Genomic DNA, 24,811 nt, shown 5'->3' on the forward strand with positions numbered 1-24,811 from the left:
TCACTCTTTTGGAGCTGGATTCCAGGCTGGAGGATCCTCCCTCTGGCCCCAGACCTACCCACCAACCTCTGCCCTATCTCTGTCCTCCAGGCACAAAGTGAGCCACCACACCCTTTTGAACCTTGGACCCCAGACCCAGTGCTGCCAGAGAAACCGAGGCAACTGTGGGCTCCCTGCAGCCCTGAGAGAAGAGCCTCTTGGCTGGGAAAGGAGCATCCTGAGTGGGGCGGGAGTAAGGGTGCAACCCAAACCTAAGGCTGCTCAGATGGGATGGGTGTGGGCGCTGGGAATGGAGAATTCTGTGGGGAGGGGCTTGGAGAGGAAGTGATTTGGGGGAGAGAATGCAGAGATGATTTGGGACACCATAGAAAGAGGGATTCTAGGGTAGACTCTGAAGAGGGGGGATTCTGGAGGGAGGGTCTCTAAGGAGTGTAGGATTCTACCAGAAGTAAATGGGTGGAGTGGGGGAGGCAGTTGCTAGGAAAAGGAGGCTCTGAAGGGAAATTCTTGGGAGTGATAGATTTTGAGAGAGTGGGCTCTGAAAGGGAGATTTTGTGAAAGGGGATTCTAGGGGAGAGTGAGAGTCAGAAGGAGGGGGATGCTAGGGGTAGCGGGTCCTGAGGAGAGGAAGATTCTGGGGGAGATGGTTGGGTGAAAAGGGACCTTGAGTGGAGGAACATTCAGGGAAAGAGGGAGTCTGAGGGAGGGATCCCAAGGGGGATTTGGGGGTGAACTTCTGAAAAGAGAGACTTTTCTGGGAAAAGGAGACTCTAAAAGGAAGGAAATTCTGGTGAAAGGTACTGTATTTCCCCATGTATAAGATGCTCCCATGTATAAGATGCACCTTAATTTTGGGGGCCGAAATTTTAAAAGAAATGTATTACATAAAGTTATTGAACTCAAGTTTTATTCATCATAAAATTCATACAACTCCTCATCACTGTCAAAACTCCCAACCATAGCCAGTCTCGGGTTGTTTTCTCAGTTGGAGGAGGACCAAACTTACGTTCAGCAACACGATTTCCATTCACTTTTGCAAACTCGATCATTTTTAACTTGAACTTAGCACCGCATGAAAATCTTTTCTGAGCCATTTCTGGGCAGAACGTGGCAAAACAGTAACCTACTGTAATATACCAGTAACAAGTGCGAAACAATGAGCGCAAAGACAACAAGCGCGAAAAAGCGGGAAATGCAAGTAAACAAATCTACAACTACTGTATAAGATGCACCCAGTTTTTAGAACCCAAATTTTTCAAAAAAGGTGTGTCTTATACATGGGGAAATATGGTAGATTCTGGGAGAGGGGGACGTTAAGAGGAAAAGGATTCTGGGAAAGGAATCTCGGAGGTGTGTTCTAGGGAGTAGGAAGACCCTGAGTCTTGAGTCTGACTTCTTGCTGTTGGTTCCGGAGGGAAGATTCTGAGGGAGGAGGCTTTGGGGAAGACGGAGTCTAGAGGAGAGAAAGATTGCCGCTGGTGAAAAGTTAGAGGCTGGTGAGAATCGACTTCAGTAGGGTGGAGGGGAGAGGGCGAAGGGAGAATATCAAAGAGCCGGTATGCAAATGAACCGGCCCGACTAATAAAGGTCCCTCCCCTTCGCTCCTAGGACCCACCTTCCTATGCCAACCCGAAGTCCCGCCCCCTGGTTGCAATGTGAGCCGTAAAGCTCCCTCCTGTCGCGACGCAGCGCTCAAAACGCCTGCGCAGACCCTGAAAAGCGGCTGGGGTGGCCCCGCGCTTTCCTTTTCCGGTGTCGGCGCCGCGCGGTGAGGTTGTCCCGTCTATACCCGCAGCCATGCCATCCAAGGGTCCTCTGCAGTCTGTGCAGGTTTTCGGACGAAAGGTGAGCCAGACGCCCCATGGGAGAGGCCAAGGGAGGCCCGGGCCTAGGAGAGGCCGATGGGCAGGGGTCTAGAATCGACATGGGAGCCGGACTCTGAGCTCACGTGTCCCTGCTCTTTTCTCCTCGCTTTCCACAGAAGACGGCCACAGCCGTGGCGCACTGCAAACGGGGCAACGGCCTCATCAAAGTGAACGGGCGGCCTCTGGAGATGATCGAGCCGCGCACGCTGCAATACAAGGTGTGTGTGTGTGGGGGGGGGAGGACTGAAGTCGGGCGTTTGGGTTGAGTGGAGGGCTCTGGGACAGAAGTATTGAAATAAGCAGGTTTCTGGAATTCGTTGGTTTTGGAAGCTGAGGGATTTGGTATCAACATTGGAATGTTTAGAAGCTGATTTGGGGTAAAAAAGATGGGTTTGGAGGTTCAAAGATGTGATAAAAGCTTGAGAGAACGTGGATGTTGAAGGTTAGGATACGTTGAAAACTGGGATATTCGGCAGCCCACTTGATTGGGGACCAGGGGACCAGAACAGTACCAGAGTTTTTGCAGCGTGATTTTTTTTTTTTTTTTGCAGTTACTGGGGGATGTGTGTCATGTTTGCAACTTGTCAGTTTCCACTTATACACACATAACAGCTTCCTGGGAGAGGAATCAATGTTTTGGTTCATAAAACATTGGGCCTAAAGTAGGGTCTGGAAGTTGTAGGTACTCAATAAATATTAAAAGGACAGGAATGGGGGGCCGGCTGAGTGGCTCAGTTGGTTAAGAGCTCGCTCTGAGCAACAGCGGTTCGAGTCCAGCCCGAGCTAAGCAGCTGCTGAGCTGCCAACAGGTAGCAGGATGGCTTAGCTAAAAAAAAAAAAAGAACAGGAATGGAATTTGTGTTTGTTTGCTTGGCTGTGAAAGGGGTTCCTCTCTTCCTCATTTGGGACTAAGTTTCTTTGGCTCAGAATGGAAAGAGATGGGAGTCTGATTTGTACCTCTTCTAGCCAGTTACTTGAGGCAAGTAACTTCACTTCTTTGCTTTGGGATCATCTGTAAAATGAGGTGATTTCTACCTTTAAGGGCTTCTGTGAGGATAAATTAGATTCTCCCCTAAAGTCTATTACTTTTAAATGTAAAGAATAACATCTACGTTGCAGGGTTACTTAGAATTTAATAAGATAGGGTCTGAGGTTCTTGGTATACCAAATACTGAGTATTATGGCTAACGTACTGATTGTCAGTTTATTTGAAAGCTTTCTATGTGGAGCCTGTGTTGCGTGATGGGAACATAGCAGTGACCCAGATGGCCCTACACCCCTGCCCTCAGAGCTCCCAGTTCAGTGGGGGAGATGGGCTGGACCAGACACTGCTTCAGAGTAATCATGGCTGGGATTGGGGAGCCCAGAGGAGGCTTCTGGCTCTGTGGGGGGCCTTGGCAGTGGCAGCCTATAGTAGAAGAGGCTAGTGGTGGCTGAAACTACTTGGAGAGACATAAGGATGTGCAGTGAGGTGGCTCAGCTTCCTAGGTTGCTATCTAAAATCCTATTGTGTCCCCTGTTCCTCTAGCTACTGGAACCTGTTCTGCTTCTGGGCAAGGAGCGATTTGCTGGTGTGGACATCCGAGTCCGTGTGAAGGGTGGTGGTCATGTGGCCCAGATTTATGGTGAGTCCCAGGAATTGGGCACAGGTGGGAGGTGGCTCTGAGACCAAGGCCCTACTCTTAAACCTTCACAAAGTAGATGCACCCTTTGATTGTGTGTGTCTTCCTCGCAGCAATCCGCCAGTCCATCTCCAAAGCTCTAGTGGCCTACTACCAGAAATGTGAGTAAGAATGGGTCCTTCCCATTGGGAGGTAGGGGCAAGTTGAGGCATTTAGCTCCAGAGAGTCTGAGGATGCTTGCGTGGTTATCTAAATTTCCACCCCATTTCTCATCCTCAGACGTGGATGAGGCTTCTAAGAAGGAGATCAAAGACATCCTCATCCAGTATGACCGGACCCTGCTGGTAGCTGATCCCCGTCGCTGCGAATCCAAAAAGTTTGGAGGTCCTGGTGCTCGTGCTCGCTACCAGAAATCCTACCGATAAGTCCATCAGGGTTCACCTTTATAATAAACAATGGTCATGGGATTTAAGGTTTCAAGGATTGTGCTGTCTTTTGTGGTGGGTCTTTGATGAAAAGGAATGCAGGAAATGCCTCAGCCCACTGCCATACTGAATTTTAAGACTCTCCAGAAGCCACTACTCTGGAGTTTGTGTGGATGGGGTGGGAAGGCAGGTGGGAGCAGACCTGGTCTGTCTCCCTACAGCTCTGGTAAAGTCCAGTGTGTGGGCACAGTCAAGATGGGGGTGGTTCTGGGCCATTGATTATAAACCTGACCAGTTGTGTGTATGTGTGTGGGTTCCCTTTGACTGGCTTTATCCTTAAGGATATCAATACTATTTCCTGGGGAAAGGCCCCCTATGGCCTCCTTAAAGCAAGTCCCAGTTGTATTCAATGTGGTAACTGCCCTTATGGGGCTTGGAACACAGCTCTGAGGACTTATCTGTTACGCCTGCCATGTAATAAAAGCATACAGATACTAAAATCCAGGGATGTTTGAGTCCCTTAGTTGGCCTCCATATCCAGTGTGGAATTCTGCATTGGCCAGTGTAGAACCTACAGATATGGAGGGCCAACTATAGGGAAGCCAAGTGTTGCTTGTGGGTTAGGTTACCTTTAGGTTTCCCCCCATTTTTATATTGAGCTTTGTTGCTCTGGGAAGGGCATCTTGACTTCCAGTCTTTGACTGGATACCTTAGCTATCTGTCAGGTGGGGTCCCACCCTATTCCCCCTGCTGGGTGTACTGGCGGCAACGTCATACTGCCCTTGAATGTTGATTGAGGGGGAAAGTTACACACGTTTTCTTTATAACAGAAGGAACTTCAGATTCACTGTCCAGTTGCCCTGTTTGTATCTCTGCCCTATCCAGCACAGTAGCCACATGTGGCTACCAAGCTGGGTTGACAGGTGAGAACATTTCCTCAGAAAATTCTATGGGACAGCACTGATGCATAGGGAACACATACAAATAGTCACGCACCACTTAACGACTGGGATACCTTCTGAGAAAAGTGTCATTAGGCTGTTTGGTTATGCAAATATCACAGTGCATTTACACAAACTTGGGTGGTATAGCCCACTACACATTTAGGTTATTGCTCTGTGGGGAGGAGAAATAATTTTCCCTCTACCCTTTTGGGTTCTTGGCTGAGACATCCCTGTAATAAAAGGATAGAAAAAAGTTTAATGTATACTTCCTGTATGCATGGAAGAGACCTGGGAAAGCTGAGTAACTCTCCAAAATGGCTGAATTACCCACCTTAAATACCATCTTCAGTTGAAAACAAAAGAAATTAGGAGTAGGGGGTCAGTTATGGGAGATTACCAGGAAAAGCACAGTAACCAAGGGTTAGGCTCTATATGCACCTAAAAGTTCTTGTGCATTGATGCAAATTTCTAGAGATAATTATCCTTCTCTTCCTCGTACAGCGGCGGAGACCCAGACCCCTTACAAATGTCAATGTCTTTATTTTTTATTGGGAGACAGTGCGTTTTTCCAGGACCCATCAGCTCCAAGTCAAGTAGTTGCTTCAACTTAGTTGTGGAGGCCGCAGCTCAGTAGCCCATGCAGGGATCGAACCGGCAACCTTGGTGTTATAAGCACTGCGCTCTAACCAGGCTAACCAGCCGCCCCGTCAATGTCTTTTACCAAGGGTAACTTAATAGTTTTCAGAGCTTCTCCCATGTCCTTAAAATTAACCAGCCTAAAATAATCCTTATGCCAGATAAGACATTTTGGGGTGACAAATTCTGTTCCCCTACAGCTCCTAGGTTACAAACCTGTATAGCATGTAATTGTACTGAATACTGTAGGTGATTGTAACACAATGGTAAGTATTTGAGTAACGTGTTGTGCTACAATATTGTAAGGTCCATGTCCCAGGCAACAGGAATTTTTCCGCTCCATTATAATCTCATGGGGGACCATCATCGTATATGCAGTGCATCATATGATGCACTTAGAGATGGAGTGAGGTTGACTGAGCACCAACTAGTGCCAAGCTAAGCATTGCTGGACATACCTTCACAATATCCCTGCCAGGTTGCTGACAGGCACGTTCATGTTAACAGATGAGAAAGTTAGCCTGGGGCAAAATAAAATACAGCTCACCAAGTTTTATGCATGGGAGCTGGAGTTAACGGGCTGCATTAAGTTGGCTGGCTTTAACCTAAGCGTCCCAAGGAGGGCAACGACCAGTCACCTTTCCCTTTTTGAACCTGATTTATGTAGCTCTCAAGGCAAGAAAGGTATTCCTGAGAAGGCCAGAGCTGGGCCATCAAGCAGAGGTAGGAGTTGGGCAGGCAGGAGAAATGGAATTCAGGGGCAGGGACCAGAGTCTGAGGCAAGCCTGGTGCTCATGGTTTCCCCGCAGGGTCGAGACCCCCTTATTGAGGCTCCTGACTCCCTCCCACAGGCACAGTTGGAATGCATCTGGAGAAGCTGAGGGGGTTTGCCTCTCCTTCCCCGACTCCAGGCCTTGGAGCAGACAGCCCCTTTCTCCCTCCCAGCCGCCTCCTCAAATACCGGGAATTCCGGCGCTGCTGGGAACTTTCCTTCAGTTGGGAATGTACAGCTGAGGGTGGCTGGGGATGTGCAGCTGGGGATGGAGGAGGGGAGGGCCAGCCTCAGTCCTGACCTTGCAGAGGCTGCAGTAGAGCAGTCCCAGTGTAGGGCTTCGCAATCACTTAGTAAATAACTGAAGAGAAGCGGGCAGCTAACACTTAATGAGCCAGGCCTTGTTCTGGCTACCTTATTAATGACCCAGGTCCCTTGGAACACCAGGCGGCAAGCCTCAAGTGGGCTGAGAAGTGTTCTCTGTTGTGCCCCCTGTGGTGCCCGGCACTGGGCTGGGCTTCGAGCTTCAAGGATTGGAGTCCCAGCTCTGTCCCTCCCTAACTAACTGGGTAAATCCCTTATTCTCTCTGGGCCTAGGTTTCCTCATCACTAAAGTAGCGATTAAAAACCATCCTCACTTGCCTTTTAGGGCTGTTGTGAGGACTCAAAGTTCATATAAAGTGACTAATGCCTATGGTATGCAGTTAGTACTCAATAAATCCCAGCCTGTTTTGCTATCGTTAACCAATTGCTAAGACGTCAGATTTCCGGGCTCCTGCCCTGGCAGTTCCAATCCCATACACTGGGACTAGATCCTGGAGGATCTGTGATGTGAACAATGTCCCAGCGAGTCAGAGGCTCAGACGACCTTTGGGAAGTGAGACTACAATCACTGAGTCTTTACAATGATTCTTTACAATGATTGTCCTCATTGTATACACGAGAAAACCCAGGTGGACAGGGATGTTTTGTACCAAGTAACTAGAAAAGTTGGGACTTCAACTCGGCCAAGACACTATAGTATGCCTCAGAGAATTCCAGGGAAGGTTAAATAAGATTGTGCTAAAGCACAAGAGGTTGAATGTTCAATGAAAGAAGCTAATACTACCAAAGAAACAGTTATGCTTCTCACTGGGCATGCCATGGCTGGGAGGAGACAGAAGGATCCTAATATAAAAGCCTTTGTTTCTACAACCTGAATTTTTTTCTTGGTGGGTGGGGGGGCACACTGAGGCACTGTAGAGGTCTCAAACTGGATAGAGGGGGTAAAGGGATCTCATATGTGTGGGTAGGCACAAGAATTGGAATATTCATGGGGGTGGAGAGTGGTTGCCAAGAGGAGTCACACAGATGGGGGATAGACTTTTTCCAGAATCTCAAACTTCATCCACACTGGTGTTAGCATGGAACTCTCTGAAGTACCAAGACCCAGCAGACTCCAATTAGGATGGATGGTGCTCGAGATGGTTAGCTTGACAGATTAGAGATGGTTGTATGAAAGAGATGTACAGCTGAATAGATGGAAATATGGATGGACAGATGGATGAATGGAGGGGGCTGGATAAAGATGGACATGTGAGATAAGATGGATTAATGGCTGCTAGATGTGGGGGTAGGATGATGGATAGATGAGTAGGGTAAAAATGGTTAAATAAAGCAAGGCATATGGGTGGGATGATGGATTGGAAGATATATAGCCAGAGATAAAGATGGAGAGATGGCTGAGCAGATGAGATGGGTGGATGATGGACCCGCGAACTGGTTCAATTGCTAAGGGAATGAATTTCTACTTGGAGCAAAGCTTCTTAACTTGGCTTTCCCAGATGGGCATCAAGCAGTTCATAAACCCTCTGAAATCATACACCAAATGATAATGGGTCCAGTTTCCAGTAATTCTCAAAGGAGTTTGAGAGTCTCCAAATTTTCAGAACCACTGATGTGCTTTCCCATTCAGTGTTGTCTTCTGTTATCCCCCACTATCTCCAGAATGGGAAAACATAATTTCATACTATTAACAAAATATTAATGACATCCCCTTTCCCCATCCCTGTTGAGTTAATCAAAGTTAATAAGGACCACTTGCCAAAGCAGATCCTAGGAGTTGGAAAACTGCAGCAATTTTTAAACCTGTGTTCAGTGTCTGGACTTCTGGGTGAAGTTCTGAGGGTCTGTGGCATCTGGTTGAAGTCTTTGCTTTTCAAGAAGCCTGATATCCTGGCTCACATGTGGTAAGGGGCATCAGGAGTCCCCTGGGCCCTTCGAAGGCCCACAGATTCCTGGGTGGAGGCCAAGAGAGCAGGGTGGTTCAACCTGACTTGGGCCTTGGCTGGCCGTAGCCGCCCACCACCCCCGACATGGATGTTGACTGTGGTGGCATAGCTGAGCCTCCTGGCAGGGGGTGGTGGGGGCTGGGGCTGGGGTGGTGGTGAAGGTGCCCGTGATGTGGGGGCAGAGGAAGACCAGGGGCCCCGGGAGGCTGGGGGGGCCTCTCCCCCAGGCCCTTGCCGTCGAGCCAGGCTCTGGCTGATGTATGAGGCTGCCAGATATCTTGAGAGGGCTGCTGCATTGGGGCCCAGGAGTTGACGGGTTGGGGGCGGGGGACTGTGGGGTGGAGTCAAGTCTGAAGACTCTGACCTGGCAACAAGAGAGACCGAGTGGCCTCCTGGTTTGGACAAAATCACAGTGGTCTGAACTGGGGCAGGTGACAGGCCCTGAATGTCCAGAGAGCCTCCTTGCCCAGGCAGAGGTGTGGCAGCTGGAACATGGACGTCTGTGAGGCTCTTCTGCTCCAACAAAGATGTAGATTTGGGGACGTGGACGTCTGTGAGGCTTTGCACCTGAAGCAAAGGTTCAGCAGCAGGCCTCTGGATGTCTGGCAGGCCTCCCTGCTTGGGCACAGGTGGGAGGGCCTGGACCCAGGTGTCCGTGAAGCCTTGTGGCTGGGGCAAAGTTGTGGCAGCTGGAACCTGAATGTCTGGAAGGTCCTGGGGCAAAGACAATGGAGCATTGGCTGTGATCTGACAGTCTGTGTGGTCTCCACATGCAGGCAAAGGTGAGGTACCTGGAACCTGAACGTCTGGAAGGTTGTGTTCCAAGGTCAGTGGGGTATTTTCTGGGATCTGATCATTCAGGCTGCTCCCATGCAGAAGCAAAGCGTCAACGGCCTGGCCACAGACAGTGGCTGGGAACCAAACATCCCTGGAACCTCCTTGTTTAGTTAATGGAGTGTTGGCTGGGCTCTGGCAGTCTATGTGGATTTCTTGCTTAAGCATAGGAGTGGTGGCTAAAGCCATGACATCAGAACAACTTCCCTGCTTGGGCAAAGCTGGGGTGGTTGGAACTGGGGTGTCCATCTGGCATCCTTGCTGCGGATAAAAGGTGATAGCTGGAAGTTGTACATCCACATGGCCTGTATGCTCAGGCAAAGGAGTGGTAGCTGGAACTTGCATTTCCAGGTGGCCTTCTCGATCAGGCAGAGTTGTAATAGCTGGAACCTGGACATGTAGGGGGACTTCCTTCTTAGGCAAGGGGGTAGCGACTGGAACCTGGGTGCCGTGATGGTCTTGCTCAGGCAAACTGGAAACATCTAGACCCGGACCATCCAGGCAGCCTTCCTGCTTAGACAGAGGTGTGGCAACTTGAACCTGGGCAGCAGGGCCCAGGGGGACAGATTCCTGGGCCAAGGTCAGTGGGAAGGCCAGTTCACACACCAGCACGTGTCCGAAGGCAGGCAGGGGCCCTGTGTGCGAAGAAAGAAGAATGGAATCAGGACTGGCGCCTTGGCATGGGTGACCTCTGACGACCACATACCTGGATCTCACCTGGCTCGGCCTGCTCATGGGGCAGGCAGGGGGACAGCTGGGGTTGGGCCAGAACCCGTGGCCGGCGGCGGGGGGCATTGGCCGAGGCCCGGGTCTCAGCCCGCTGCATCTGCTGGATCCGCTCACTGTAGAGCCGGGCCAACTCTCGCACTCGGGACGCTGCCCGCTCCGCACTTGGGGCTCCGGCCTTCCCACTCCCGCTGCCGCCACCGAGATCTGAATCTTCCAGAATTAGCAGCGGCTCTGGGAAACCTGGCCGGGCCAGCTGCCCCTGCTCCAGAGCCTGCCAGGCGCTCCGGATTTCTGAGCAAGAGCGGAATTCCAGCTCATTCTGGAATCCCTGATCTCGGGTGCCACCCTGGGGCTGGAAATTTGGGAATGACACCCCTTCTTCATCCTCCTCCTGACCTGCCCTGCTACCTGAGGAGGGCTCTCCCAGTTCTCTGGAACTGCTTCCAGGGAACAGTTCTCTCCTGGTGGCCAGAGCCTCATCCGGCTCCTGTAGAGGTCCTTGTAGCCAGGAATCACAGGGAAGGGTGGGGGAGCTGGAAAGACCAGGAATGTCGGGGATACTAGGCATGGCTGGAAGGCCAGGCATTTCAAAAACACTGGAAATGTCAGAGAGACTGGGAAGGCAGGGAGTTTGGGGAATTTCAGAAAGGCTGGGAATTTCAGAGAGGCTGGGCACAGCAGGATTTTTGGTAAGGCCAGGAATGTCAGGAACTTCAGCCGCATTGGAACTTTCGAGTCCCTCTAGCACATGGAGTGGGGAAGGGCCCCGTTCGTCCATCTCCAGATCTTCCTCCTCCTCCTCTTCTGAAGAGTCCCGGCTGGGCAGGGCTGGGAACGTGAGGCTTTCGCTGGCACCTGGCACCTGGGTATCTCCGGGGAACTTGGGAAGGTCATGAGGGGATGGCTGTAATGGGCACTGGGGAAGAGGCCAAAGGTGTCAGGGTGGTTGGCTGCCCTGGCCCCCGGTCTGTGCCTGCCCAAGCCGAGAGCCCCACGGACACTGTGATGGGACGGCCGGCTCACCCCCGCATCCCGGAGGCCTCTTTGGTTCAGCAGTTCCAGGATTTCTTCAGTGATTGAGGTCCCAGAGGCGTCCAGTGTGGGGGGTCCAGTGTCTTCCAGGTCCTCAGGGAGTCCAGAAACTGGACCTGGTGGCTGAGGCTCTAAGGGGGGATAGAGCTCCCCCTCACTGCCAGCATGCTGTGAAGAAGAAAAGGATAGAGGGCAAGTGCCCAGGGCCCCCAGCCCCCTCCTCCTCCAGATGGAGGACTCCAACCAACCCCCAACCCCTTCCTTATTCAGACCCAGGAGTTTCGAACTCAAACTCTCTCCTCCATCAGACCCCGGAGTCTGGGTCCCCAGACTCTGTCCCAAGTTATTTCTTACCTTGAGTCTAGGCTTAGCTGGGGATGAAGAGATGAGAGAGTGAGATGTAGAAATAGGTGTTACTCCTTCTGACTGATTAGCTGCCCCTATCACCCCTCCCCCGTGAACACTGGGCATCTTATGGGAAGAGACAGACAGACCAGGCTGGACCCAGCTGGGCTGCATGGTCACTTACCATTCTGTGGAAACACGACATAAGGGTCCTTTACTGGTTCTGGGGGAAGGACACAGTGATGTCAGGGTCCAACTCCCACCCCAATCCCTAGCTGACCTTTAGGTAGAGGGAGCTCACCAGACTGTCTGCGGCCACGGCGGGTAATGGAAGGGCCTGGAGACGGAGCTGTGGGAGAGGCAGATCAGAACGCCATATGAGCCCAGCTCCAGGCTCCTGGGGGAGGAGGAGGCTGGGGGTACAATTCCTGAGTCCTGGGGGAGGAAGAGGGGGTGGGACTCAGGATTCCATCCCCTTTACCTGTGTTCCTGCGTCCAGGGGTGAAACTTCTAGCATCTCGAGGTCGGGGAGACCCAAGTGGGGGTGTCACGGGCTCTGGGAGAGGCTTACTTTTAGGAGCACCTGTGGAGACAGATTTAGGATTAATAATCTACTTTTCCTTGGAAGTAATTCCTCTACTTCCACACCTCTCAACCCAAGGCCCCAACTCACAGTGCAGAGTGTTTTCAAGGAGAACTTGTTTTGCCTGAAAGAGACAGGATGAGGATTGAGGGGGCCGGGCTCTGAGTACTGCAGTTGAAGTCCCATGAATGGGTGCTGTTATGTGACAGGCAGGTTCCATGACTGATGACAATTAATTCTCATAAGCCCTATGAGGTCAGTGCTATTTTTCCTCCTGGTGAGGAAACTGAGGCCAGAGAGGTTGTTACTTGCTCAAAGTCACAAAGCAGGAACATGATGGAACTTGGATTCAAACCCAGGCAGCCTACTCTGCAATTTAACTATTGTTATCATGTTCTAAGAAAATGCACCTGAACTGAGGGTCTCCCAGTACTAAGTGCGTGGGGGTCCCCAGCTGTGGCAGAAGCTGTACCTTGGCCGGGATGGAGGCAGGGTGGTTCTCAAAGAAGAGGCGCTGAAGACAATGAATCCACAGCCGCTTCTCTTCTTGGTTCTTGGCCTGGGGGTGGGGTGGGGGCAGTCGGCAGCCAGGCGTGAGGTTGAGGGGCTGGTGGGAACCCTGCCCACCCAGCCCCACCCTGTGCTCACCTGGAGCAGGTGCCTGTGCTTGGGAATGGTCAGATCCGCCACCTTGAACCCTAGAGGGTCGCGAGGACTCTCACTCACACTCAGGTTGCAGCACTGGATGGGGGGAGCAGAGAGGGGCGGCAGGCTCAGAGGCCCTAGACTCAGCAATGGGCCCCTTGTATCTGGGCCCCCACCCCCTAGAAAGATGTACCCTGTATGGTGGTATGGTGGATCCCCTTTCCCCGTGTTGACCCTCCTCACCAGGCTGGGCTCTGCTCTCCCTCACCAGCCACCCCCACATCTAGAGCATGAAGATGCTTGCCTGGTGGGCAAATCCAGGTCCTCCCCTTCCAAGGTCTCCACCCCTCTGCATTCTGCTGTCCTCAACCCTCATTACACCTTGCCCCATCCTTGGACTCCACAAAACGTAGCCCTTTTAAGTTGGGTTGTCCCTCCTTGAAGACCCTTCCCCTGGCCACCCCTTTAAGGTATACAGGTATTAATATATAGAATATAGCTTATAGGTAACATGCCAATCTTGCCCCCATCCAAGAACTCACAAAGATGTGGCCCTTGTAGGTGTATTCCGGTCCCCGGCGCTTGGCCACAAGCAGCATCCGTGAGAATAGAAAGAGCAGCCGCTCACCCCCTCGAAGTCGGGGGCCGCCCCCTCCGCCGCCTCGGAATGAGCCCTCCAGCACCAGCTCCCCAAAAGCACTGAGCTCCGGGCCGGTCCAGCCACCCAGCCGCCGCTGCACTTCCTGCCAAGACCCCGCCAGGTGTACCGGGCACAGAAACATACCAGTGGATGGCACACATGCGCCAAGACAGGGGAGTTAGTAAACCTGGCCACGCTGTCCGAGCCCACCCCCTAAGGCCACCTCTGAAGCACTGACCACCCGCCAAAGGCCCTCATGCCCACTTCTCCCATCCATTGGCCCCTGCCCCCCGTGAGGTCACCTGGAGGCGTGCAGCGTGCTCCTGCTTGCGCTTCATGTCATTGATGTACCAGGCGACCGCTGTCATAGACACAATAGCCTCCTCCACCATTTCGCGGCCCCCGGCACCTGGGCCCTCTGCCCAGTGCTTGCCTAGCTCCTGCCAGGCAGCCACCAGGCACCCAGAGAGGAGAACAGAAACAGAGCAGGAGAATGAATGATAATGACAGGAGACAGAGAAATATAAAGGTAGGGACAGAGATGGAGACCCAGAGATGGAGAGAGACAAACAGAGACACAAAGTGGAATCAGCTGGTGCCAGTCCCCACTGCCAGCAGGACCCTACCCCAAGCGCTGACCCAGTTTCTAGGGGCCGGATGCCTCCCCAAGCCTTGGCCAGCTTGTACTGGGACCACCCTCCAGATGCACGATCAAGTGGTTCATGGACAAGATCTTGCCCCTCCACAAGCAGCCCCCCGAGGGCCACAGCGAACCTGCAGCAACAGATGGTACTTGAGGATGCGCTGAACAGGTTTCAGCAGGAAGCTCTGCAGGGGCAGCGAGTGGTGGAGCTGGGCCTGGCGCTCCTGCAGCCACAGGGCCGCTGGGGGAGACAGCGACAGCTCCCGGAGCAGGGCCAGAGAGCTGGGGGCACAGCACAGGTCAGGGATGCCGACAGCTCGGGTGGACAAGGCTGGGAAGGGTCGGGGAGTGGCCAGTTTGGGAATGGCCAGGGGTTGGCAGGAGTCAGAGGCAGATTAGGGAGAGGTCAGTTACTGTCACAGCCTGGCAGGGATTGGAGCTGGATAGATCAGGGTGGAGGGAGGTTAGATGGCACTTCAGCTTGTTGGCACAGCCTGGGGCCCCTCACCTCGGGTAGTTCATGCAGTACAATGTGTAGATGTCGAAATCCTCGCTCTGTGGGTGACACAGGAATCAGGAAGACCTCAGACCTCTCCAGCCTAACACAGGCCTGCTTCCTGCTTACCCAGGTGCCAGCCCAGATTGACCCTTGGCCCTCGACTCACCCTTTGCACGAAGCACTCCGCAATGCCCCCTGCACTGCTGCTGCCCTCCAGGTCCTCCAGGAGCTCGCTATGGGGAGAGGGAAGAGTGAGGGACTGCCCTGCTCCCCAAGAGCCCCCCAGGGGAGGACTCCAGAAGGCTGCCAGGATCTCTCAAGGGGATGTCATGTCCAGAGGAAGGTTCTTCTATTACTACATGGGACATCGCTACCTGCTCAGACTTCCTTGGACAGCATTACATTCCTCAGCCTGAAATTTTGTCACAGTTGGCCTGAGCCTGGGTGTCATGACCCAGGGAGAACAACATCATAACCCTCAGAGCTGTGATGATCTTAAAATCCTATTGTGATCCTGTGATCTTGTCAGGACTCTCAGACCTCCTGCAGTAATCTTAAAATATTGTCAAGACACTCAGATGTCCTGATTCTTGGGAGTCCAGTCCTCCTCACTGGGCACCAACTATCCTGGTTTGTCTGGGACTAAAGGCTTTCCCAGGACACAAATGCTCACACTGTCATGTTCTCCAGGCCCCACCTGAGTCTTGGATTCACGTTCCCAGACCTGACACAGTGCTGAGACCCATCCAGATGCCTGGACCTGTCCCCGTATCTGGACCTCATCAGGGTCCTCAGGCTCCATTCCCTCACTCTTCCACCATTCTGGGTCCTCACTCCCCATCATGATCCCCGCCCAATGTCTTGATACCCCAAGGACCAGCCTGGACAGGGCCCTATGAAGCTCCAAGCTTTGGGTTAAGATATAGCCTGCCTCCCCTGGCCCACCAGTCAACACCTTGGCCCATCCCACCTGCCCCTGGCCCCTGACCTGCTGAACTCATAGATGTCCTCGATGTTAGCAAACAGCGTGCCCACCTGCTCCGCACTCAGTCCCAGGACCCCGCCATCCAGCAGGGGGCCCAGGTAGTCCTGTGGAGATGACTGGGGTTACAGGGGTAGAGGGGCTGGCCTGGGTCCCCACTGCAATCAGGTGCCCTCCTGCCTCACCTCCACGATGCTGTGGAGGTCCCGGACGTAGGCCCGCTCTGTCTCCACGATCTCACAGGCCACACGCTCCAGCCTTGAGGGTTTTGCCAAACCCGGGGTCCCCACAGGCGACAGATGCAGGCGGATGGGGGGCCCTGGAAAGGGCTCTGGCCTGGAGGCTGAGCAGGTAGGGGTGGGCCCCGGGGCCGGGTCCCCCTCAGAGCCCACTGTGCTCAGGGATGTGGAGCTCCCAGAACCTCGGGGGGAGGCCATGGCAGGGGTTGTAGAGGCTGCTGGGGGTGTGGAGCAGGAGGTCAGGGTGTCTCCCCAACTGGTCAATGTCTTTCCTATGGCTCCTTTCTCTCCCCACTGTGCTGCCTTGGTCCAGTCATATCCTTTCCCATCAGGGTCCTCTCTGGGCTTCTGGCCTTCACTAATCTACCTCCATGTATCTGCCTGGGAAACCTTTATTAATTTGTCCATCTGACCCTGTCACCCCTATGAGTATAACCCTTTCATGCCCTAAAGATAAAGTCCAAAGTCATCAGGTCCAAAGGGCCCTGCGCAAGGTGACCATTAGAGACCTTTCCAGTTGGCTCTCTTCCCACAGACATGCCACTTCTTACACTCAAAACTCCGGTCACACTCAGCTTCTTGTCATCACTTAAATAAACAGCCTCCTCTTACCTCTGGGCCTTTGTACGTACTGTTCCCTCTATGTGGAATACTCTTCCTTGCTTTTCCCAACGCATTTCTCCTAATCTTTCAATTCTCAGTTTAGATGTCCCCTCCTCCAGGAAGCCTCCCCTGACCTCCCAGACTAGGATCCCACAGCCCCCTGGGCTTTCTTCATCCAAGCTGTGACCACACTACCCTGGCCTACCCCCGCTGGACAGTAACTGTCTAGAGATGGGCCCATCTTCCCCATCAGGCTAGGAGCTCTGTGCCAGACAGGGCTGGGGCTCTCTTGGTCACCCTGTGTTGCCAACATTAGGCCAGCCACAAAAGGCTGCACAGTCTTCAATGAAGGAGTGAATGCCCAGCAGACTCCACCCCTCTCTTGCATGCTCACCTGTCTGAGTCTCACACACAGTTGAACAGTCACACACTTCACCTCTGGAGCAGGGGCCAAGGCGAGGGCTGGGTTTGGGCAGGCTCAGTCCACGGGCTCCCTCAGGCATGGCTGAGTGGCTCAGCGGCTTCTGCAGAAAGACCCCCTTCTTGGATATCAGGACCCCACAGGCCTCCCTGCCGCCCACATTCACAGACTGGAGGCTGAGAATTAGGAGCGTGGTCTAAATCTAGGGAGGGCCCCCTGGGAGTAACTCATGGGACAGACAGAGGCAAAGTGATAGAAAGAGGGGAACAAGGATAGATAACATAGAGAAAAAGATGGAAAGGTTGAGACAAAGAAGAGTGAAGAGAGCAAGAGTCGCCGAAGCTAGGAGTCCGGTCTTTCTGGGGCCGGGAGGCTCAGGGAGGGATCCTGGGAACGGTTGGGCTCTGGCTGGAGCCGAAGGCGAGGGGCAGGGCTGGGAAAAGCCGTGGGAGGGAGGCCGCCGGGGTCCCGAGGGAGGGAGGAGGAGGCTGGGGGACCGGATGCCAGGGTCCTGCCGACGGCTCCCTCCCCCACCGAGGGCGGCGAGTTGGGCGCTGGCTCTGGGCCCTCGACGTCCCCCTTCCAGCCAGTCCCTCCGCGATCCGCTCACTGTCCCCACAGCCGCAGACTGGGTCCACAGCGCCTTCCCACACTCCGCCAGACCCAAACTCCCGCCGGCGCCTCCGCTCGCCCCCCGCCGGCACGCCCCCTCATTGTTCAGCGGCAGCGGCGCCGCCCCCTCCCCCAGCCAGTCGGGGCCCCTCGCCTTCCCCCTCACCTCCCCCGGAGTATCCAACCCCGAACCGAGGCAGCCTGGTTCTTATTCGACCGTAGCACGGTCCCCCCGGAAGCGCAGAGCCGGGACTCCTGGGTCTCTGCAAGTCAGGGTCGTGAACTTCGGGCGCTCAGGGAACCACAATCCAACATCTCTTGTTGATTGGGGTGCAGCGGTCCGAATTTCTTGGTTCTCTAAACGGAGGCTGCTAGGAGCCTCCACTCTTGAGTCTCAGATGAGGGTGCTGGGTACCCAAATTCCTGAGACTTCTAGATAGGGCCATGGGCGGCCCGGATTCTTGAGTTCCCCCAACTGTAGGAGCAGGAATTAAATCACCTCCAGGCGGGAGTGCAGGGGAGTCCTCAATTCCTGAGTCTCCTTGAAGTAGTGGGCACTTCTGCGCAAAACAGACGGGTTGGGGAGCTAGGAGTCCATAACCCAAGTTCCTCTAACCCCCGTAGTCTCGAGCTGGGATTTCTGGGAACTCCTGGACAAGACCTCCGGTCTAGATTCCTAAATTCTTCAAACTGGGGTGTAAGAGTTTCGCCCGCCCTCCAGGGTCGCGCGGGGCTGATGTCCCGGACTCCCGGCTCCTCCAGGAGGGGGCGCTGGGCACTTGGATATCTAGGGTCCTCTAGCCTGGACGCGGGGGCTTGTGTTTCAGGGTCTCTCAGGACGCGGTACAGAGACTCGGGAAGCCGGAATCCACGACTCTGGACCCCTCAGATTCCAGGATGGGTGGCACAGGGGTCTGGCAGCGGCGGTGGCAGCGGCGGCGCCACATCTGCGGCGGGAATGTCTGGTCCCAGCTGTGGGGCAGGGGGCGGTCGCCTGGGGCTTCCCCTCCCCCCAACCGCCAGGGCTCATATCCTGTTCCCGCCCGCAGGGGGGAGGGGCCGCCTTCCGGCCACCCAGCCAGCGAAGGGTTAAAACTCCAGCTCCCTGGGTTCTAAATATTCATGAGAAGGCGAGTCCCAGGCAGGCTACACCCCCACATTCCAAACGCCTCGCGGACTTTTCCCTTTTACAGCAAGGTCCTTCGAGGCGTGAGAATCCGGAACTGGTCACACACTTTCTCTTATTGGCCAACCAAAGAATTCTATTTACATATGCAACCTAAGAGAGAACTATCCAGCGAGGTCACGTGTTCACGAACGACTGAAGAACCCGGCGGAGCGAGGGTGCGGCCGAAGCTCCAGTGGCGCAATCGGTTAGCGCGCGGTACTTATATGACAGTGCAAGCGGAGCAATGCCGAGGTTGTGAGTTCGATCCTCACCTGGAGCACTTTTGATTTTTTTTCTTATCAGCTTTTGTAAACGTATACATTTTATAAATCAACCAAAACATCTTCATCACTTAGAGGAGTGACTATTTCAATCTTTGAATTTTCGTACTGTAGACTCCAAGGACTCGTTGTTGGTCGGTTAAGGAGTTCTGTATTGCGGAGAGGTGCCGTTTCCATCCTGGGCGCCAGAGGGTGGTATCGCCTGTTAGATGCCTGAACAATTAATTAGGCTTGCAAATCTCAGCTCAAGACTTGCGTAGATGTGTTAGGCTGTGGGACCTCCACAAACCTGTATATGGCATTCTGCCTCTTTCCCTGTCTTTCTCTGTTTTGGTGTCTTGGATTTTTTTCTCCGTTTCATTGAGATATAATTGTCATTTAACATTGCACTGTATTAGTCCAAGGTATACAACATAATGATTTATGTATAAAATATGACATGATTATCAGGATAGGTTTAGTTAACATCAGTCACCTCACAGTTATTTTTTTCTTGTATGTCTTAAGAGTTTTCACTCTTTCTCTCCTCATTTCTGAATTGACTTGTTTTTTCAACAAATACTGAATATCCACTATGTGACCAGCTCAGCTCCTTGTTTAGGGTTTAGGCATAAACAGACAAAATCCCTGTCCCTGAGAATTTGACATTCTAGTGGGAGGCAGATTCCTATAAACATAGGAACTAAGTACATTTTACATGTTTGATGATGATTAAGGGTTAACTACTGCAAGTTAGGGAGGATGGTGGGGTGGGAAGTGGAGTGTGGGTTGCAATGAGTACCCATGGGCCATCTCACTGAGGAGATATTTGAGCAGAGACTTGAAGGAGGGGAGTGAGCAGTGGGGATACCTGGGGGAGTATTTCAGGCAGATGGCACAAAGGCCCTGCGGCTGAAGCATGTCGGATGTATTTATTGGTGGAGCAGCTAGGAAGCCAGTGTGGCTCGAGCAAGAGTGACCAAAGATGAGAGTAAAGCCAGGTAGGCTGGTGAGGACTTAGGACTTTGGCTTTCATGTGATCTCACTCAGGTGTCATGACAGGTTCCCTTCAGGTTATCCATGGGGGAGTGGGGACAGACTGAGGGCAGAGGCCAGAGCCAGGAGACTAGGGAGTGGCTGATGTGATGTTTCAGGTGGGAGGTGATGCTGGATAGGACCAGGGTGGAGGCCACAGGAGGCAGGAGGGTGGATTGTAGATCTATTTAGAAAGTAAATCAGATAGGATTGCTGTTTGACTGGGGTGTGGGTTTGAGAGAGAGGAGTCAAGGGGACTACACAGTGTTTGGCACTGGTAGCTGGTGGTACCATTCTCTTAAATGAAGGGGTTTTCTTGAGAAGGGGCAGAACATCTGTTTTTTTGCTAAGGGAAGGACCAGAGATATTTGTTTCTTATTCTTTCAGTGTTTGTAAATGTCTCTGCAAGGCTTGCTCTTCCTCTCTGCATCCCCAATGTCTTTAGGTTCCTGCGTTTCTATCTTTCCCAGTCCTCTTTTCCTACGTACGGGGTCCTAAGTGAGCCTTCCCGCAGTTTCCAAGAAGGGATCAAAGGTCAGGGCCTGCCTCTGAGCAAGGGGTTAGAGCCTAGGAGGCCTGAGGTGAGGGGAGGGGAGAAAGGAGGGGAAGGAGCTGGAGGGAGGGAACGGGTTGGGGAAGGGCAGAAGGAGCAAAGCGGTGGGGAAGGGAGGTGGAACTAGGAGGGACAAGTAGTGAGAGGGCAGGCAGGGAGCGAAAGGGTGGTGAGAGAAGGAAGGAAGGGGTAGAAGGGGAACTGGTAAGAAAGGGAAGAGGGGATAAAGATAGGGGGCTGGGGGGCTGGAAGGGAAAGATATTAAAAGGGGCAGGAGAACAGAAGTACAAGGGTGGAGGGGAAGAGTTGGAGTGGGGGAGGGAAGACGGGAGGGGCGTCGCAGGCGGGTAAGGACAGGAGGAACTGAGAGGGAGAAAAGGGGTGGAGGTGGAGAGAGGCGAGCAGAGTGAAGTGGGGGGAGGGGAGAGGAAAAAGGGGGGAAGAAGGAAGAGGGGTCAAGGGGGAGGCCGCCGCGACGGAAGGGAGGCGGGGCGCGGGCACTGACGCGGGGCGGCTTCCGGGCTCCGCGCCCCAGGGTGGGTCCGACACGCCGCCTCTTGCCTTGTATGGTCCGAGGACGCCGCTGTCCCGGGCCCCGCCCCCACGCGCCCGCGGCCCACACACACGGACCTCGCGTTTCGTGGGCGCAGAAAGGCCAAGATCCCGCAATTCCAAATTTCTCGACTCCGGACCGGCCAAGGTGCAGTACTTCCGAGGCTCTGAGGTCTCGGAAAGCCAGAAGCTACAATTTCGCCATTCCTAACACAGAGACAACCAGGGTCTAGAATCCTAAATGTCCGGGAAACTAGCTCTGAGATTCCAAAATGTTGCGATTCTAGAATCCTGAGACTTTTAAAACTGTTTCCCCCAAGACTGCGAGAGTCTGAGTCCACCAGCCCCTCAGGTCCTGGAAGGCTGGGTGGTGGGCCCCCAGGCCACACCGGCTTCCCGACTGACCCTCCCCCCGCCCCCGCCCGTCCTGGGCTTGCGCCCCAGCACATTCCGTCCTCCCCGCGCCGCTCCGCCCTCCTCCCTCAGCCCCGCGGGGACGGAAACATCCCGTCCCCGCCCGCGCCTAGCTGAGAGCTGGGTCAAAGAGCCCGACAAGAGGGGAGCGCCTGCGCCCCCTACGCCCCGGGAACTGGCTCTCCCGGTTCCTACCGAGTGACCTCACCTGGCCCCGCCCCCTCAGGTGAACGGCCGGGTCAGGTGACGTCACTTCCTGCCAGGTAAGCGCGGCTGGTGGTGGTGGTGGCTCCGGGAAGGTTTGGAGGAACTGTGAATCGACTCAACTCGCTTCTACTAAGGGCCACACTATCCTCCCCAACCTCACTGCCTCTAGATAGCGTAAAAGCCAGGATTCCAGTTTACACACAGATGCCTTTTATTTAAAAATTCAAAAAAACACAAAAATAAACTTTTAACAATATATATTACTTAATATATTATTATAGTACACTTACAACAATAATTATTCCATCGTTTCCATTACAAAAAGGAGGAAGAAAAATACAAGGGAAGCAGACGACCCAATATATATAAATACTATAAAATCTATTAGAATAAATAAAGTCGTCATAAATAAAGGGCCTAATGATGGGGGAAGGGGAATTGGCAACGCTTTGGCTACTTGCTTTTGGAGGGAAACTTGAGCACCAGGATTGCCCCTCATAGGGAGGCTCCAGTCACACCAGAACCTCGGGGTCTAGGAAAAACTGGGAGGGGGCAGTGGGGGCCTATTTATTCACAGCATTGGGCAGGGGAGAGGTGGGGGGAACAGGGCTCACTGCCTCCCTTAAATTTGCTACATCTTTTTTTATAAAAAAAGACTTCAGAATACACTCCTTCCCCAACACCATGAACACTGAGCTTGCACACTGGGGACCTGCCCCAGCATGGGGTCAGCGGAGTGGGTTAATGCATTTTGGAAGACAAGGGGCTACTTGATTACAAGAGTTCCCCACAGCACAAGAGAAATGGCCCCCCTTGAGATCCAGCTGATCTGTATTGGGCAGGCACTTGTCACTCGGACACGGAGATGCGATTGAAGATGGGGAGTCGCCGAGGGGCTGCAGGTGGCTGGGGTGGCCCAAAAACCCCAGCCTCAAACACTGGGGAGTCGGACCCTCCTAGGCTGCTGCCACTACTGGCATATTCATCTGGGTCAGATCCCAGGGAATGTGCAGAGGGGCTCCGAGCCAGGCCACCCACGGGTCCCCAGATGCTGCTGGGGGTGGCCCGTCGGCAGGAGGGGCAACAGGCTGGGGTAGGGTCCCTTCGGGCCACAGGGGTCCCAGGGGCAGCAGAGAAGGCAGAGGGTGAAAGTGGAAGGTCCCCAGGTGGTGGTGGTGGGGAGCTGGAGGGCGAGAAGGAGCATGAGGACAGGGATGGGCCTGCCAGGCCTGCTGGTGGTGGCGAGGCTCGGCGGCCCGAGGGCAGGCCTGAGAAGCTGATGCTCTGGCGCAGCACATGGGGGTGGCCAGGGGCAGCCAGGTCCTCGCTGGGGTTGTGGATGAAGTGGCAACGCGAACCGTAGGGGCAGCGGCCCTGGAGGTAGAACTTGTGGCAGAGTTCCGTCTTGTATTTGGGGTGGCGACTGGCCTGGCGCAACTCGCCCAGGCCATGGGCAAACTGGCACTTAGCCCCATAGCGGCAGCGTCCACTCTCTGAGAAGGTCCGACATAGCTCAGTCTTGTATCGGGATGAGGTGGTGGGGGTCGCAGGAGGTGAGGTGTGTGAGGGCGACAGCTCAGGGCCTGGGCGGGGAGCAAGGGGTGCGAAGCCTGGGGGTGGGGGCACCCAGCCGCAGCTGCGACCCTCCACTAGGCTGGTGGAGCGGCCAGGCAGGCGGGCAGCAACCCCAGCCGGTATGGAGTCAGATGAGCTGAGGCTCCAGAGTCCCAAGGAGGCCCAGTTCGGGCTGGGTTCAGTGTCTCCATGGTCAGATGTCAGGTCAGGGCTCAGCGACAGGATGCTCTGTGGGAACAGGGATCGGTTAAGACACCGAAAATGCAGGGTGACGCCTCTCCTCAGCTGCAGGGCACCTAAGAGCTTGCCAGTCCGGTTTGTGGGCTCCTAGCCTGCGCTCCACCCGCCCGCTGAAACCCATAGGTTCCGGATCGCAGGGACCCTGAATTGGAAGTTGAGTTTACTAGCGAATGAACTGTATCTCAAAGGACCCAGGAATCCTGGGGTCCCCAGGCTGGATGGAGGGGCCCGCAAACTCAGGGCACACCAATGTCCTCCAATTTCGAACCTTTGGGCCTCTCGGGATTTGACCCCCGCGCATTGTGTTCTCCCGTTTCACAACTGGAGGAGCCGGCAAAGTTAACCTAAGAGTTGGATCTCTCAGGTTTTGAGTCCCAGAGAGCTCCTCTGGGTCAGGGAGTGGAGGCAGAAGTCGTCTTCCCATCACCCCGAGACTCCAGCCCCAGAAACGCCTCCGCGCAAAACCGCGCCCTCAGCAACTACTGGGGGGAAGCCAGGTGTGGGGCCATTTCCGCCTCCAGACAGCCCTAGTCTGAGAAAACTCCTCCAGCTTTCCATCTCCAAAGGCCACCCCACCCATGTTTGGGCAGAGACCCGAAAGTCCCGGACTCCATGTTTTACCTCCAAGGAATCACACTAGTCTGAGAAGGAAGGCAAGAGCCCGGGCCGGAGAGTACGTTGCTAAGGAGCTCCACTTTGAGAAGGGAGCCAGGGGTCCCGGGCCGGAATGTGCGGCGTTAAAGAGCCCTAATTTGAGAAGGAGGTCAGACATGGGGACCCCAGGGTGCCGATCGGCGGGGACTCACCTTGTAGACGGCGGTGAAATCCATGGCGGCGCAGAGGGCCGATCAGCGGTGCACCCAGCCGAAAATAGGAGCGCTGGAGTAAGACTACCGCGAGCTGGAGGAGCTTTTATAGAGACCGGGGCGGGGCGGGGCGGGGCCATGGGTGGGCGGGGCCACGAGGGGCGCTTCCCGGACGCGGGTGCCCAGTACAGCCTGCCAGGCCTGGGACTGACTGGTCCCCTTCCGCCCGGCCCCCAGCTGGGATGCACCTGAGGTGGGCCCGCAGACGGCCGCGACCACGCTAGGAGTGCGTGGGGTGGGGGTGTCGGCCCAGTTTTCAAGGCTGGAGACTGAGGCGCGGGGTTAGGAACTGGGACCGAGGTGGGGGCAGGGTTCCTAGGAGATTTTACAAGGGCAGGGGCCGAGGCTGTGGGAGTGCGAGGGAGAGACAGACGGACGGGGGCGGGGAGAGGCGCGGAGAGCCAGAGACAGAAATGGAGAGACGCAAACAGAAACACAGAAACACAACAGAGGAAGAGAGAGACATACACAGGGAAGCAAAGAGAGAAGAGAGAGACTGGGTGAGGAGAGAAGGTGGGGAGACAGAGACAGTCCCAAAGACAAATTCAGTGTGAGAAGTGAGAGAGAAGAAACACATAAAGAAACAGAAAAAGGGAGAAA

The 24,811-nt window shown here is 54.2% G+C and overlaps 3 protein-coding genes and 1 non-coding gene across 7 annotated transcripts; 2 read left to right on the forward strand and 2 right to left on the reverse strand.

Moving 5' to 3' along the window:
* The first annotated feature begins 1,385 nt into the window (after positions 1–1,385).
* On the forward strand, positions 1,386–3,967 carry RPS16 (ribosomal protein S16). Its single transcript, XM_019666273.1, has 6 exons — positions 1,386–1,496; positions 1,609–1,845; positions 1,982–2,083; positions 3,394–3,490; positions 3,601–3,648; positions 3,767–3,967. Exons 2-6 carry the CDS (start codon positions 1,798–1,800, stop codon positions 3,910–3,912), a joined length of 441 nt encoding a protein of 146 aa, XP_019521818.1. The 5' UTR covers positions 1,386–1,496; positions 1,609–1,797; the 3' UTR covers positions 3,913–3,967.
* A 1,501-nt stretch (positions 3,968–5,468) lies between these two features.
* PLEKHG2 (pleckstrin homology and RhoGEF domain containing G2) lies at positions 5,469–18,322 on the reverse strand. Of its 4 annotated transcripts, none has more exons than XM_019666277.1 (19): positions 17,508–18,322; positions 16,745–16,832; positions 15,652–15,920; positions 15,473–15,573; positions 14,651–14,717; positions 14,494–14,540; positions 14,117–14,267; positions 13,645–13,782; positions 13,245–13,445; positions 12,706–12,798; positions 12,530–12,616; positions 12,148–12,181; positions 11,956–12,057; positions 11,776–11,823; positions 11,659–11,697; positions 11,484–11,500; positions 11,121–11,297; positions 10,086–11,013; positions 5,469–10,003 (listed from the first exon to the last, which is right to left on the reverse strand). In XM_019666277.1, exons 2-19 carry the CDS (start codon positions 16,809–16,811, stop codon positions 8,484–8,486), a joined length of 4,086 nt encoding a protein of 1,361 aa, XP_019521822.1. In that variant the 5' UTR covers positions 16,812–16,832; positions 17,508–18,322; the 3' UTR covers positions 5,469–8,483. The 4 variants fall into 4 exon arrangements, with proteins under 4 accessions (XP_019521822.1, XP_019521821.1, XP_019521819.1 ...); XM_019666276.1 differs by having other exon boundaries at positions 16,703–16,832; XM_019666274.1 differs by having other exon boundaries at positions 15,652–15,923; positions 16,703–16,832.
* Positions 18,323–18,696: 374 nt separating this feature from the next.
* TRNAI-UAU (transfer RNA isoleucine (anticodon UAU)) lies at positions 18,697–18,789 on the forward strand. Its single transcript is given in 2 exon segments — positions 18,697–18,734; positions 18,754–18,789. It is a non-coding gene; the product is annotated as a tRNA-Ile (tRNA).
* A 2,944-nt stretch (positions 18,790–21,733) lies between these two features.
* ZFP36 (ZFP36 zinc finger CCCH-type) lies at positions 21,734–24,254 on the reverse strand. The gene is made up of 2 exons (XM_019666280.1): positions 24,152–24,254; positions 21,734–23,333 (listed from the first exon to the last, which is right to left on the reverse strand). The coding sequence occupies exons 1-2, from the start codon at positions 24,173–24,175 to the stop codon at positions 22,380–22,382; spliced, it is 978 nt and encodes a 325-aa protein (XP_019521825.1). The 5' UTR covers positions 24,176–24,254; the 3' UTR covers positions 21,734–22,379.
* Between the last annotated feature and the right edge of the window lie 557 nt (positions 24,255–24,811).

The sequence above is a fragment of the Hipposideros armiger genome, unplaced genomic scaffold (genome assembly GCF_001890085.2).
Source record: "Hipposideros armiger isolate ML-2016 unplaced genomic scaffold, ASM189008v1 scaffold_466, whole genome shotgun sequence".
Classification (NCBI taxonomy): domain Eukaryota; kingdom Metazoa; phylum Chordata; class Mammalia; order Chiroptera; family Hipposideridae; genus Hipposideros; species Hipposideros armiger.

What these genes read in the sequence shown, in the direction of transcription:
- RPS16 (XM_019666273.1), top strand. Translation starts at nt 1,798, where the DNA reads ATGCCATCCAAGGGTCCTCTGCAGTCTGTGCAGGTTTTCGGACGAAAG. An exon ending in TGCAGGTTTTCGGACGAAAG is followed by an intron (nt 1,846 to 1,981) that starts GTGAGCCAGACG and finishes CGCTTTCCACAG; the next exon opens with AAGACGGCCACAGCCGTGGC. An exon ending in AGTGGCCTACTACCAGAAAT is followed by an intron (nt 3,649 to 3,766) that starts GTGAGTAAGAAT and finishes TCTCATCCTCAG; the next exon opens with ACGTGGATGAGGCTTCTAAG.
- PLEKHG2 (XM_019666274.1), bottom strand. Translation starts at nt 16,811, where the DNA reads ATGCCTGAGGGAGCCCGTGGACTGAGCCTGCCCAAACCCAGCCCTCGC. An exon ending in CCTACAAGGGCCACATCTTT is followed by an intron (nt 12,799 to 13,244) that starts GTGAGTTCTTGG and finishes CCCCCCATCCAG; the next exon opens with TGCTGCAACCTGAGTGTGAG. An exon ending in CCCTGGACGCAGGAACACAG is followed by an intron (nt 11,824 to 11,955) that starts GTAAAGGGGATG and finishes CCTCTCCCACAG; the next exon opens with CTCCGTCTCCAGGCCCTTCC.
- ZFP36 (XM_019666280.1), bottom strand. Translation starts at nt 24,175, where the DNA reads ATGGATTTCACCGCCGTCTACAAG. An exon ending in ATTTCACCGCCGTCTACAAG is followed by an intron (nt 23,334 to 24,151) that starts GTGAGTCCCCGC and finishes CTGTTCCCACAG; the next exon opens with AGCATCCTGTCGCTGAGCCC.